Source organism: Somniosus microcephalus, chromosome 7 (assembly GCF_052327205.1).
Source record: "Somniosus microcephalus isolate GS21.2 chromosome 7, FLI_Smic_1.0, whole genome shotgun sequence".
Taxonomy (NCBI): Eukaryota; Metazoa; Chordata; class Chondrichthyes; order Squaliformes; family Somniosidae; genus Somniosus; species Somniosus microcephalus.
In genome coordinates, this window is record NC_140993.1 from 106,771,283 (window position 1) to 106,786,666 (window position 15,384).

The 15,384-nt window shown below is 41.8% G+C and overlaps 1 protein-coding gene across 3 annotated transcripts in view; it reads right to left on the reverse strand.

Annotated features, from left to right (window-relative positions):
* Positions 1–934: 934 nt before the first annotated feature.
* thoc1 (THO complex 1) overlaps positions 935–15,384 on the reverse strand; it is a 92,837-nt gene continuing 78,387 nt past the window's right edge. For 2 of the 3 annotated variants that reach the window (XM_085992820.1, XM_085992819.1), the window contains exons 17-21: positions 14,488–14,553; positions 13,076–13,159; positions 12,818–12,965; positions 9,849–9,933; positions 935–1,524 (exon numbers count right to left, since the gene is read on the reverse strand). In XM_085992820.1, coding sequence (XP_085848946.1) covers positions 1,232–1,524; positions 9,849–9,933; positions 12,818–12,965; positions 13,076–13,159; positions 14,488–14,553 — 676 coding nt within the window. In that variant the 3' untranslated portion in view covers positions 935–1,231. Of the gene's footprint in view, positions 1,525–8,394; positions 8,481–9,848; positions 9,934–12,817; positions 12,966–13,075; positions 13,160–14,487; positions 14,554–15,384 lie in introns of all 3 variants that reach the window. The other variant, XM_085992821.1, reaches the window with a different exon arrangement.

A 15,384-nucleotide genomic window follows, 5' to 3' on the forward strand; every position in this document is an offset into this window, starting at 1 on the left:
TGATCATCTCAAATTGAGATAGCCCATCCCCTACAATGCAGTTTACTATATGGAAAGCAAGCACTGTGCTGAAAAGATTCAAGAGGTAGGCAGATTGGCTCTGTACAGAAAGGACTTCCAACAAAGGAAGTGAATGGACAGGGAGCTCAGAGAATGGATGAAGGGCAAAATAAAACTGTTGATTGTACTTGCAGAACCACAAAGTCTATCATTTTAATTAAAAAGCTTTAAATTAAATATATAGCATATTTCTGGTAATTGTTTATTGAACGGTCACATATAATTCAGAAATGAGTTGAAATTGTGGCGGCGGCGGCGTGCTGACACAGCATGGTGAGTCAGGTTTCACATCTGCAACCTCCAGACACTGGAATTCTTCATCTGAGTTGTTGTCATGGGAAACTCTGAAGCAGAGACATGTCCATGTCATCACAGGAATGGAGGGAAAAATCAAAAGGAAAGTTGTTCTGCCAGTCTACTCTTGTGCACCTCTTAGTGGATTGTTTCAGAGTGGAACTGATGGAGGTTATCCATCTGCTTTAGTCAGGGATGATGTATGGCATATGGAAACTCAAAAGAGGTGGCACCAGTGTGAGAAATGCAAATGTCACTCCACAACACTGAGTGGTGGCCCATGGAAAACTGGGAGAGGGGTAAAAAGCTGAATTGATTCAAAAATGATACCTTTTATCATCACAGTAAACCTCCAAGCTAGAGGTTTGACAAGCTGACAAAAGAACATTGGTTCAGAAATAAACAAACATTGTTCAGCCTATTTCTCCATAATCAGGAATATTGAATGACTGGTCTTATTTGCTTATATACATGCTGTTATTTTCAACTGAGAAGGTAGAAACCACGGATATTGACATCTGTCTACTAATCAAATTGAATACAAATGTACGCCAAAATAGTTAGTGATGTTACACTAAAATATGGCAGCCACCTTGAACTTTAATGAAGCAATTCCATTTTCAAAATTAACATCTGGAACAGTGAGAATAAACACTGTGTCAAGTTTTGCTCGTCAACTTAAAACCCGTTTAGTAACAGAGATGACTAGCAACTGCTGGCGGAAGAATAGTAAATGAACAAATCCCCATATCACAGAAATTGGGGTTTATAAAAAGTCAACTCTTGTAAAATTAACCACTTCCTTTTACCAAAAGTAGAACAGTAAAAAAAACTACTAGTTCAATTTGTACACTTGTTTAGTTTTTCCAGTCATTGACTAGCTGATACTATCAGCCTCATTTGTCAGGATTTCTGCAAGTTCAGTTAAACCAGCATCAATCAGTGCAGACAAAAAATTATCCACTGTAGCTTGCAGTCCCTCCCGATCATGCCAAGCAACCAGCAGCAGCTTAGCACGCATCTTCACATCCTCACTATCGGATTCAATTCCACGGATGTCAGACTCCTTCATTTCAAAGTGTGGTGCCAATACTTTCCACTGTTCTCCAAGCTTGTTGGCAAGTATATCTATCTGTTCACCTGTGACAAGCTTCGTCTGCACGTCAGGACCTAAAAAAATTTTTTAAAAAATTAAATGTCACTTTCAGACATTCAATACCCAATTCATACTGTCAAGTTAAGCATTTATCGAGTATTGAGTAATAAGAACATAAGAAATAGGAGGAGTAGGAAAATTGGCCCGTCGAACCTGCTCCACCATTCAATAAGGTCATGGCTGATCTTCTACCTCATCTCCACTTTCCTGCACTATCCCCATATCCCTTAATATTCAAAAATCTATCGATCTCTGTCTTGAATATGCTCAATGACTGAGCCTCCACAGCCCTCTGGGGTAGAGAATTCCAAAGATTCATCACCCTCCGAGTGAAGAAATTTCTCCTCATCTCAGTCCTAAATGGCCGACCCCTTATTCTGAGACTGTGACCCCTGGTTCTAGACTCCCCAGCCAGGGGAAACATCCTCCCTGCATCTACCCTGTCAAGTCCTGTAAGAATTTTGGATGTTTCAATGAGATCACCTCTCATTCTTCTAAACTCTAGAGAATATAGGCCTCGTCTACTCAATCTCTCCTTATAGGACAATCCCCCATCCCAGGAACCAGTCTGGTGAACCTTTGTTGCACTCCCTTCTATGGCAAGTATATCCTTCCTTAGGTAAGGAGACCAAAACTGTACACAATACTCCAGGTGTGGTCTCACCAGGGCCCTTTATAATTGCAGTAAGACGTCTTTACTCTTATACTCAAATCCTCTTGTAATAAAGGCCAACATACCATTTGCTTTCCTAATTGCTGACTGTACCTACATGTTAACTTTCAGTGATTCGTGTACAAGGACACCCAGGTCCCTCTGAACACCAACATTTCCCAATCTCTCACCATGTAAAAAATACTCTGCTTTTCTATTTTTCCTACCAAAGTGGATTACTTCACATTTTTCCACATTATATTCCATTTGCCATGTTCTTGCCCATTCACTTAGCCTGTCTATATCCTCTTGAAGCCTCCTTGCATCCTCCTCACAACTTACATTCCCACCCAGCTTTGTATCAGCAGCAAATTTGGATATATTACATTTTGTCCTCTCATCCAAATCATTGATGTAGATTGTGAATAGCTGAGGCCCAAGCACTGATCCTTGCGGTACCCCACTAGTTATAGCCTGCCAACCCGAAAATGACCCGTTTATTCCTACTCTCTGTTTTCTGTCTGTTAACCAATCCTCAATCCATGCTAGTATATTACCCCCAATCCCATGAGCCCTAATTTTGTTCAATAACCTCTTGTGTGGCACCTTATCGAATGACTCCTGAAAATCCAAATGCACCACATCCACTGGTTCCCCCTTATCTATTCTGCTAGTTACAACCTCAAAAAACTCCCAACAGATTTGTCAAACACGATTTACCTTTCATAAATCCATGTTGACTCTGCCCAATCCTATTATTATTTTCTAAGTGCACTGTTACCATATCCTTAATAATAGATTCTAGCATTTTCCCTACTACTGATGTCAGGCTAATTGGTCTGTAGTTCTCCATTTTCTCTCTCCTTCCTTTCTTAAATAGTGGGGTTACATTTGCTACCTTCCAATCCGTGGGAACCATTCTAGAATCTATGGAATTTTGGAAAATGACAATCAATGCATCCACTATCTCTATAGCCACCTCTTTTAAAACCCTAGGATGTAGGCCATCAGGTCCAGGAGATTTATCAGCTTTCAGTCCCATTAATTTCTCCAGTACATTTTTTTTTACTAATACTAATTTCTTTGGACAAAAACATAATCCAGATCTACTAGTTAGTTGAGAATAAAACATTAGGCTCCAATTCATAATGTTTTCAAAGAAAATTACCATAAAAATCAACACTTTATGTTGTTAGTTATCATACAGGAATAATATGAATGAAAATAAATCCTCCCTTAAGTCGGTCCCCCTGCCATCCAAAACTGCTAGGATAGGCATGTAACCTGCTCCCAGGTTATGATGTTCTACAACTGGAACGATGCAAACAGCCCCAAATTACCCAGTGTATTTCTTTTTCTTGCCGTGAAAAACTGCCTGGCCCCACTCGGCATTTTGCCACTGAGTGAGAAAGGTCATTCACTGATATTTCATTTGGTCTATTTTCCTTTCCTAGTTTGTCTCTCCTCCAACCAATACACCCCTCCCCTCCACTATGGGCAATAGGTGTAAATCCACACCCCACCATTTCATGGCAGAATAAAATTAAGCATTAACATGCTGGGCTATCCTTACTGGAATGGATTATAGAAAGAAAGCCTGCATTTATATAGCACCTTGCACAACCTCAAGTCATCCCAAAGTACTTTACAGCCAATGGAGTACTTTTAAAGTGTAGCCACTGTTGTAATGTAGGAAACCTATTTCATCCAGCTTCAAGTGCTTCAGGGCTATATTTTCTTCCGTTTGCTAATTTTAACTTTACACTAAAATGAGAAAACAGAGGTATGCACAGCCCCATCAATTCTTGACCTTTGGGAATTTTATTATAACATTATACAAAGAGTCACATTTAGAGACTGCATTTTTTAAGTGATATTTTTAGAACAGAATTTGGTATTTTCTTTCATATTTCTCATCAGAAATTCAACACATTTTCTGCTATTAGCTGCTCAACTTCAGATAAGATTTCTTTAGGAAATAGTTTTCAGTAGAGCCAATAGCAGTTTATTTTGAGATCACACCACAAATCACCACCATTCCGAAGGCGGAACTTATGGCAACAGGCTAGGCCTCTACCAATGATTGCTCCTTTAAAACCCACTGCTAAAAGGTACAACGAAAGCTACCCAGGCAAGTTCCTCTTTTTATACACTTCCTGTTAGGAAGTATCTGACACTGCTGAGATTGGGAACTCAAAGTACAAAGCTATGTGCTATAATTCCCTGGCACTGCAAGTTGAAGCTGTGAAACAATGTGCCATCATATTGTTAGACAACACTAAATCTTACTTAAAAAAAAAGCAAGGGGCGGGTGGGGATCACTGTCCTTCTGTATTTCATGATTGACCTGGAGGTAGGACATGGTGTAAATTAACATAATTAAAGGGCTTTCAAATAAAGGTTTGACAGTTATAAACTATTCTAAAATTACATCTGGAGCTGCATCTACAAGTCTCAGCAACTGGTGGTTCGATGCAACAGCTTCGTAAGTCAGTGATTTTCAAAGTCTGGCCAGAAGCTTCCTCGGCATTAGTGGATATGACATAGGTCAGCAATGATGTAAGTGCAATACTGGTCTGTACAGCAGGCTAATGGGCATACCAAGATCAGAGCTAACAGCTAGGGCTACCATATCCTCAACCTCATCAGCTCTCATGGCCTCTCTGTATCTGAAGTCTCCATCACTAACCAGGCAATCTTTGACCATTTCCTCGTCTTCCTTACCACCTGTGAAAACCCCTCCAATCCCAATAATCTCATCATCCAGTCATGATAAAAATGCCAGTTCCCTCTCAAAGAAAAAAACCAACTTCCCAAACCGCTTCACAGCCAATAAAGTACTATCGAAGTGTAGTCACAGTTGTAACGTAGGGAAATGCAGCAGCCAATTTGTGCATAACGTCCTACAAACAGCAATGAGATAAATGACCAGATAATCCATTTGTATTGTTGGTTGAGGGATAAATAATAGCCAGGTCATCAGGAAAACTCCCTTGCGCTTCTTTTAATAATGCCAATGGATCTTTTGCATCCACCTGTGAGGGCAGACGGTGCCTCGGTTTAACATCTCATCCGAAAGTCGGCACCTCCAACAGTGCAGCACCCCCTCTGTACTGCAGTAAAATGCCAGCCTAGATTACTTGTTCAAGTCTTGGAATTGGTATCGACCACTGACCCAAGGCTGACACCAGTCATGTACAAATTCCAAACTCTCTTGCCTTTGGCGTTCATCCGTCACAATATCTTTGTTGCCATTGACATGCTGAACCACTGCCTTGCCTCTTGGTCCCAGCAAATCAGTCACCCAGCCCTGTCGCTCCCAGGTGCAGCCCCCTAATTTTCCTTCCTGGAGTCAGAAAGGTGCAAATTCAAGCATATCTGGCTCACAACTGGCCCATTAATCGATCAACAGATCTGGTTTGACGATGTTAATCTCCTCAGCCTATTAGTCCAGGATCATTCTGCAAGTACAACCCCTATTCTCTAAGACCAGTTGCCTCCTTAAGCCCCTCTACTCTTGTCCCTCACTTCAATCTCAAGACTGGTCTCAACCCTGCTTCCTTCTGCCCCCAACCTCCAGCCAGTCTCCCACCCATTCTAGCCATTTTTTTTCAGTTTCTTGTCCATTTCGTCCTTTGTGCTTACCAAGATCATCATCGCCATAATATCCCTCGTTTCCCCACCCACAACTCAACTCCCCTTCTTGGCTCCCCTGTCATCAATGGGTCCCTTTCCTCAGGCACTGTCTCTCTCCCATCAAAATTGATGTTACCCCGCCTTTCTCAAAAAATCCACCCCAATCTATTCACTCTCTCCAACCACCACACAAGCTCCAACTGCCTATTCCTTTCCATGGTTCTCAAACATATTGGCCCAGATTTTGTGGTTGGTATGGCAGTGTACTCCGAGTAGACTGCCATACCTCCTTTGAAATCCACCGCAAGTTCAGGATTTCCGTATGCATGAAATCCTGAACTTGCGGTCCGTCAACGGACGCGTTGACAGGCTACCTGCGCAGGCCACGAGAAAGCAGTTGCTGGCGCAGAGTTGGGCTATTTGCCCACCGACTGGCCAGCAATTGCGCACGGAATTGTTACCGGTGATGCAAACTGGTGCAGGGCCTGTTTGCATCAGCGTAAGGGGATACCTCAGGCATGATTGAAACATTTTCATATTGGAAATTATACACATACACTGTATCAAATGAGTTTCTGCAAATATTGGCCCGAATTAGAGTTTTAATGATGTTTAAAATGATCAAAAATCTAATTTTTAGTGAGGTTGGTGGAATGAAGCTAATTACGAATTAAATTCCAATTCTGTAAATTGTAATTAGATCAGATTTCGGGATTCCATTACATTCCATTCCCTTCGGAAATGATTAAACTCAAATTCTGCTTTGTGATTGGAGGACCAGGCCTACGTGATCCCAGGTACACTTCCGCACTGCCTGGATGTGGGCCATTACGCTGTCCTCTGCCTCACATCCTTAGACCGCAAGTTTTCGCAGCCTCGCCGCCATCAGGTAGGTACGCAATTCTTTCGTGGGTTGGAGGCGTACTATGGAGGTACGCCTCCGACCGCAATTTTTAGCCCATTGTTGCCTTCCAGCTTTGTGCACATCTCCCGAAAACCCCTCTTTAAATGCTATGGATAGCACTGAAACAGCCCAACCAAAGTTACCAATTACATCTTCTGTGACTGTGGAACATTGTCTTCCTCAATTTTTCCACAGCATTTGATATAGTTTACTATACCATCCTCCTCTGCCAGCCAGATCCATGCAACTGCCTGGCATGGCTCCCATTCCTACGTATCCTACAAATGTAGCCAGTGCACCTCCAGCAATGGCTTCTCTTCCCCTCCCCCACACCATCATCTCCAAACCTATCCTTCACCCCTCCTTTTCATTATATACATGCTGTTTCTTGGCATCATCATCGCAAGCAGGGGTCAGTTAGCCCATGTGTGCCGATAATGCAGAACTCTCTCTCTCTCTCAACCATTTGTCTCTGCTCCTTAACTGCCTGTGTGCTGGTAAAACTGCTCGTCTGACATTAGGCCTCAGCAATGTCACAACTTTCCCCTGTTCAACATCACCAAGACCAAGCCAATGTCTTCAGTCCCAGCCAGAAACTCCACTCCCTTGCCGCCAACTCCATCCCCATGGACCACTTTCTCAGGCTGGACCAGACCATTTGTAATCTTGGCATCCTGTTTGTCCTTGAGCTGAACTTCAAACCCCACAATCTATCTCTGCAATCTCCCCCAGTCCAATATTCACTTCTGAATGCTCCATTCCTCAGATTATGCCTTATCTGCGCCCCACCATTGGTAGCAAAACCTTAAGCCGCCTCAGTCCTACTCTCTGGAATTCCTTCTCACCCTAACCACGACCTCTCCTTCCACCTTTAAAATACTCCCCAAAAACTCATCTCTTCAACCTAGCTTTTGGTTATCTTCCTAATCTCTCCTCTTGGCATCCATTTTCCTTATATCAATTTGAAAGGGCCTCGGGACCTTTCTTTATGTTAAAAGTGCTATATAAATGCAATTTGTTGTTGCTGGTAGCAGTTTGAAGGCACCCAGGGAAACCCTCGCTGACAGCATTAGTGATTGGTACTTTACATTATAGGGTCCCATATATAAAAAGGGCATCAGTGTTTTAGAGTGGGGGGTGGGGGTGTGAAGCTGCATTGGAAACTTTGGGAGTCTTTCATTCTTCGACAGTTTGTCGCATTACTAATATATGTGAACTATATATGTGTGAATAAATGTGAACTAAACATTTATAGTTTATACTTCATTTAAAAAGGAAAACTCCAGACACAGCATACTCCTCCATTATCGAATCCCTAGAACCAATTCATGATTAAACATCTCATCTGAACCAGATTCAATGCCCTTTTATATTGAAGGAAAACCACCGACAATAGGTGACGGGAGTCCCGTCACCTATTACACACTTTAAATATAAAGGAGCCAACTTTGGGAGATACAACATCAGGAATCTAGATTTTTGAGAGACTTGTGAGATGCTATCAAGTCTTTACTTACAACTAAAGGCACGGAGCCAGATTCTCTCCCAGTTACCTATAGCAATTGCCTCTAATGGGTCTAAATAAATAGGGCAGTGTGATACATGAAGGTCACAGGTCTCCATTTGAGCGCTGTTCCCTGGGACCCCATGTAACAATGCAAAAGTGCCTTCAAAGCGGATGTTTCTACCTACCTGATAGCAACCATTAACTGCTTGGGAGAAGTCGTTAGCAGCCTTTTGTCACCAGACGATGATGTCAGGTAGCCTGCTGTTGTTGGCTGAAATACACGGGAAACTAGAAATGTCAACATTGGAGGTTTTCTTTTAAAAAAATTAAAATTTCATATATATTTTTATAGTTCTTATTAAACAGAAGAGGAGCATCTGTTTCAGTCACATTTGTTATTTCCAGAATGAATGTTATGAATTTTCCTAGTGTTTTATTAGCCTTCAATTCCTAATTCTTGAGGGAATCAGTGTAAATATCATGATTCATCATGCTGCTACTCTCTTCCTCAAGGCTCATCATTGTTATGCGTGGATAAGTGCTGTGGTTTAGCACTGCTAGTCAAGTATCAAACTTGCACCACAACCTACGCATGGAGAATAGACTGATTCTTGTAAAATATCTAACACTTCTTATATTCTTAATGGTAGAATGGAATCTCAAACTAGAACAGTGGTCTCACTCCAGAACATACATGAACAATAGTCACCAGCAGCAATGATTCTGAAATTGGTGCCAGTGCAATTATGCCTTTTAATATATGGCATAATTTAAGACAAAAAGCAGCCATTTCATGTGTTTTCATCTCACGGGGAGCCTGCCAGAGAAAGAAATCCCTACAACTACGCAGCATCTAGGAGATTTGCCCATTTTTAAATGTGTTTTTTATCCCAGCAGAGCCCAGAGCCATCATTAATACACAGAAAATTAATTATTATAAAAAACCCATTTAACTTGTACCAGGAGTGATTTGCTTGTACTGCAGAGCAAGCTCCACCTACAGTCGTCAGTGGCAACAATTTTTCCCATTGACCAATCACAACAGTGAATTTTCTGGGCTCTGCCGAGAGAAATAACATTTACAAAATTCACAAATATCTGAGGTTCCCATGTACTTTTCAGCCAGTGGCAGACTACCCGACGTTTGTCATCATGCGGTGACAAAATATTGCTAACAACGTTCTCTAAGCAATTAGTGGCTGCTACCAAATAGGCAAGACATCTGCTCAAACATTCAAAATTAAATAATCAAATTGAATGTTCTCTAGGAACTAGCAAAGGTGCTTGGAGGATGAAGTATGCTGTTATGAGCTTGGAGCTTTCCTTTAATGTTTCTTATTACCCTTATCGTTGGATACTACCCCTCCACTCCTTAGTTTCTCACCAACTCAGGTCAGCAACTGGAAAAAAAATAAACTCCTGCTTTTGTTCTCTTTCACAGATCAGCTGATTTTTCTGAATACAGTTATGGGTGAGGCAGACTGCTCTTGCCTTTCTCTTTACTGAGGAAAGGTGGCGGGGGAGGTTGAAGACATAACTATATTGCAGATCTGCTATCATAATGTTGAAAAATGAGTACATTATTAGGTAACTCTGAATCTTCAATATATTTCATATAAAAGCTACATTTCAGACTTACTTTCATTGTTTTCCTTTAGCAATGCATCATCATTGTCTTCTTCCTCATCGTCATCATCTGCCGTCTTTATCTCTTCAGAGGGAGGCTGAAAGCAGTCACAAAAGTGATTAATGGTCCTGCAGTTCAAGTTTTAAAGACTCCTTTCTCCCAGGGAGTTTCACTTTTATCATAAATAACTAAACGCAACTACTTTAACAGTCACATGCCCAATGTGACCGTGGGAATTTTAGGTAAGAATATAAAAATTGGACTACTTAAATTGCACACATTTATGTAAAGGCTACAAAATCAACTTGCATGACATATTGTAGCCACTTGCACTTTTAATGGTCCATTGGCTGCATATGGAATGCCTTAGAAAAGAGAAAATTTCAAGATTTTGAAAAATGAGCTATTTTAAAATGGTAAAGGTCTTAAGTTATCAAATCTATTTACAGCTCTCTTACCCAAATGGACTGTTAAGGAGATGAAGGAAAACTTCTATAGCCAACAGGGATAATATGCTACTCAGAGACCTACTGCCCCTGCCCCACCCTCACTGCCATGGGGAGAAGTTTTCGGAAAAGTTGCATTTGTGGGGGGGGGGGGGGGGGGGGGGGGCGGGGAGCACACCAACTTTGGAGGCGCTGTTCCAGAATTTGACTGGCAATTTCCAATGTAGCTTCATGGGGAATTACTGGTATAACTGGGGTGAATTTTGTTAAAGTCTTTTACTCCACAATCTGAACTTTCTACATCTCCCTCTTCTTTTCTATGTGGCTCCAAAGCTGTTTCTAGGATTGCAGCACACAACTGACCTGGTTATCCACTGCCAGATATTACTCGACTATCTCAAAAAATATTACGATTTTCTTTCCTCACCCAAATCTTCCAACCACTCTAGGATTATCCTGGAGGACAAGGACACCATGTTTCTTTTCTCAAGGACCTTCCCTGACTCTATTCCTCTGCTCCCTCCATTTCCATTGAGAACACCAAATGTGAGGATCTCATAAGATATTTTTCTCTCCAAGATTGCAACTATATGCTTAATCCCTCAGCTGCTGCCTCCTCCACTTTACTCCTCCCAGCCTTCTCCACCACCCCACCTCCACCCTACATCACTCCACAGTTTCTCCCTCATCGCCTCCAAGTTCATAATGAGATCCACTTCCTGCACTTGACCCTCATCCAACTCAACTCATCACAAAAGTACCCATCTATCATCACTGGGTACCCTTCTTCTGTCTCCGTTTACCCAGCGTGCATCATTAATCCCTCTCCTCAAAAAACCTCCCTTGGTCCTTCTTTCCTCTCCAACTACCTCTCCTTTCTCTTTAAATTCTTTGAACATATCATTGAGACCCATCTCCATACCCAAAATCCTATCAGTACCGCTTTGAATCCCTTCAATCTCATTTCCATTCTGTCTACACCACCTCATCCAAGCCATCAATGAAATCCTATGTCACTGTGATCATCATGCGCTATCCTACTTCATCCTCCTTGACCTTCCTGTGACATTTAACCACTCCATTCTTCTCTACCATCTCGGCACTGTGTCTGCCTCCGTGGCACTGCCATGGCATGGTTCCACTCCTACCTGCCCTAATACAGCCAGAACATCCCCTATAATAGCATTCATCCCGCTCCTGTAAGTTTAGATCCAAAAGGTGTACCCACGATACCCTTCTTTTCCTGCTCCTTGGTGATATCATTCATAAGCCTGGGGGTCAGCTTTCACATGTATGCTGGCAGCGCCCAGTTTTCTCTCTTCCGGCACCATTCGTGACTTCTTGAGCTGATATCAAGTCCTTGATAAGCAAGAACTTCCTTTGACTCAACTGTGGTAAAACTGAAGTCATTGCTTTCAGCTCTAGCCTGAAACTCCACACCTTAGTACTTGACTCTCTCCTTGCCTTTGGTAGATTCCTCAGGTTGAACCGACAGTATGCAGTTCTGTTCGACTCTCAGCAGTTCTTCAAACCCCACATTCTTGTCATCATCAAGACCACTATCAATTTCCACCTCCACAACATCACCAGTGTCTGCCCCGACCTCATCCTCACTGCTGCAAAAATGCTCATCCTTGCCTTTGTCACCTTCAGACTCAAATACACTAATGCTCTTCTTGCCAGTGTCCTGAGTTCTACCCTTTATAATGTGCAACTCACCCAAAATTCTGTTAGCTGCACCCACTATCACACTTAGTCCCGATTGCGGTGCTCACCAACCTTCACTGGACTTCTACCCACGTATGCATCAATTTCAAAACCCTTGTCCTTGTCTATAAATCCATCCTTAGTCTTGTCCCTCCCTACCTCAACAACCACATTCAGACCTAGGCTCCTGCATGCACCCCTCTGCTCTTCCAATTCTAGTCTCATTTGCATCCTTTCTTTGCTGCATTCTGCTTTCAACTGCAGGGCTTTCAGCCATTTGGCACACATTTGAACATTCTACCTAGGCCCCTCTGCCTTGATACTTTTCCACCCTCCTCAAAACCTACCTCTTCAATTTTGACTTTGGCCACCTCCCCTAATCCTTCTTTCTGTATTTCACGGCCTCCGGTTAATTTCTGCCTTTGGTGAAGAGCTTTGGAACATTTTATGTTAAAGGCATTAAAAAAAAGCAAGTTGCTTCTTCCCACATGGTTTACTGGACTATATGGTTGCGATGTATTGAGTAAAGGCTTGTTTTTCAGTTTTTCACTAAACGTTGCTTGTTTTTAATCCAAATTAGTACTACTGTACATTGAAAGTTAACAAAAGGTATACAACAGGGACTGCCTATAGCAGGGATGTTCAGTGGACTCTATTCCTCACAATGATGCAATGATGGTTCACTAACAAACATGGAGGCGTGATGACTCAGAATATTATATTTTAAATTAGTTCATTATTCAGATACCTTTTCAAGCTTTCAAAATAGGGCGCTGCACTTTTATGCTTCTGAATGAAGTCATGAACTTGAGGCAGACAGATACTCACAGGAAGTTCCTTAGCCAGTTTGATAACCATGTTGTCTAGGTACTCAGGCAAGCTCTTGAACTGCTGATTAGTTGGCTGGAAGAAGTGTGGACTTCTTCGTGCTAGCAGCCTCAAAGCCCTCCAGCCATAATTAGAATTGTTTACCACCCTGAAATAAAAAGCGCTGTTGTCAGAATGTGAACAGATTCCTGATAATCATAATTTCATGGACAGTTAACAAATTTACATCTGTAAGTTTGTGAAATCACAGTAACTTACTTGTATTCTTCTTCAACCATGTTCTCTGGATCAGCTTGCTCAATAGCTTCTTCAAAAAACTCTTCTAGAGTGGGCATAAACTCTCTGCAATCGCAATTATTAATTTATTAGAAAGGAATGTATCCATGTAAATCACATCAAACTGAAGATCTAAACACAATTAAGCTATGATCAGCATGGCAGTGAGATACAAAATGCCCATTTGCAAAACAGAATGGACTTCACTAGGACATTTCTTGAAACGTGAATCTACTGTCGATCAATTCTTCGCTAACCTACTAGGCACGGGTATATCCAGTTAGATCACAATAGTTTAATATTCTGCAGGTAAACGGATATGTTTCTGATCTACCAGCAAGCTAGCCAGGACAGGTGTTGGAGCTCCATGGAAGTTGTACTTCCTGTTACTTGCTCTCATGTCTGAAGTTCATGGCTATCGAGGTGAGTAGGCAATGAAAGGAAAAAGATTTACTTTATCAAAATTAGAAAATGGAGACAAAGGCCAAAAAATAATTAAACGCACACTCAACCACTACCTTCTATAAATGTACACAGTGGAACATGTTTGGGGGGGCGGGTGAAAGGGGAAGGTCAATGGCTAGATAAATAGTCATAAATATGACTTTGAGTATCTGCACATATATGCCATTGTTCCAGTGTTACCCCCAGAATCCAAATCAGCATTGTAGTATAAACAATTTAGATTAAGCACAACAGGAACCAGATAATATGGCAGAACCGCTTCCATTTGAAGATGTTCTGCAAGATAACAGTTCTAACTGCTGATTGGATTATGTTATGAAAAATTAGCCTGGGCATTCTCAACATGAAACTTAGAGAACTCATGAAAGCCAAGTATCAGCTTTTCAAAGAAATGGCATATTGCTGGGCAGTTTTTAAACAGTCATAATATAGGACTTTTATAGATCTCAGAACAAAGTTGCTTGAAGTTTTTAAAAAATCTAATTATTCACTTCCCACCAAGTATTTCTCATATTAGGTCTTCGGTGCCAACTTCTGACCAAAAGGACAGATAAAAATCTGTTCCAAGCATCTCCTAATAAAGCAGTGTACCAGAGGGAGGCGTGCATAGAGGAATGACGTCAATCCTCTTTTCCAACTTTCATCACTGTCCTTAGTAGGAAGTAGCATTTTGCTACTTCACATCTCCCAGTTAGGGCTGGAAATTCACTCAGCTGGAAACCTCAAATTCAGAACAGAATCCTACCTCTTCATGTCGCAGCATGTCAATGCACTAACACACTGTGCCACCGGTCCACAAATATACCGATAGGTTCCTGACTTGTATAAAGGCAGTATTAATACTAATTGCTATCTGTGAACTCTTTAAGTGTAGCCAAACATTCAGATCCTTTGAAAAAGGTCTCATTATGTTAAGATGCATTTCTCACCTGCTCTCGGACTTACAGGCCTCCATGTTGTCAGGGCAGAGATTCCAAAGCCGTGTCAGCTCTTCACTGCAGGCAATAAAAAGACTCCATATTAGGTATGTGAAGTACAATGACTGTTATTTACACAAGCTTGTCTTTTAATTTTTAAGTTTAGGCACCATTAAATGAGATTAATTTGCCAGTTAGCTGGTCAATATATTGTACAGATTGAAACATAGAAGATAGGAGCAGGCCATTCGGCCCCTCGAGCCTGCTCTGCCATTCAATGAGATCATGGCTGATCATCGAAATTCAGTACCCTGTCCCTGCCTTCTCCCCATATCCCTTGATCCCTTTAGCCTTAAGAAATATATCCAACTCCTTCTTGAATATATTTAATGAATTGGCCTCAACTGCCTTCTGTGGTAGAGAATTCCACAGGTTCACCACTCTCTGGGTGAAGAAATTCCTCCTCATCTCTGTCCTAAATGGCTTACCCCTTATCCTTAGACTGTGACCCCTGGTTCTGGACTCCCCGGCCATCGGGAACATCCTTCCTGCATCCAGTCTGTCAAGTCCTGTTAGAATTTTATAAGTTTCAATGAGATCCCCTCTCATTCTTCTAAACTCCAGCGAGTATAAGCCCAATCGACCCAATCTCTTCTCATACGTCATTCCTGCCATCCCAGGTATCAGTCTGGTGAATCTTCGCTGCACTCCCTCTGGTGACGTCACGCTTCGATTACTTTTTACTTCTCTCTCTCCCCCTCCCTCTGAGCTCGTCAAACTATTGTACAGATTGAGCCAGTTAGCTGGTCAATCTATTGTACAGATTGAGCCAGTTCGCTGGTCAAACTATTGTACAGATTGTGCCCGTTAGCTGGACAAACTATTGTACAGATTGTACCAGTTAGCTGG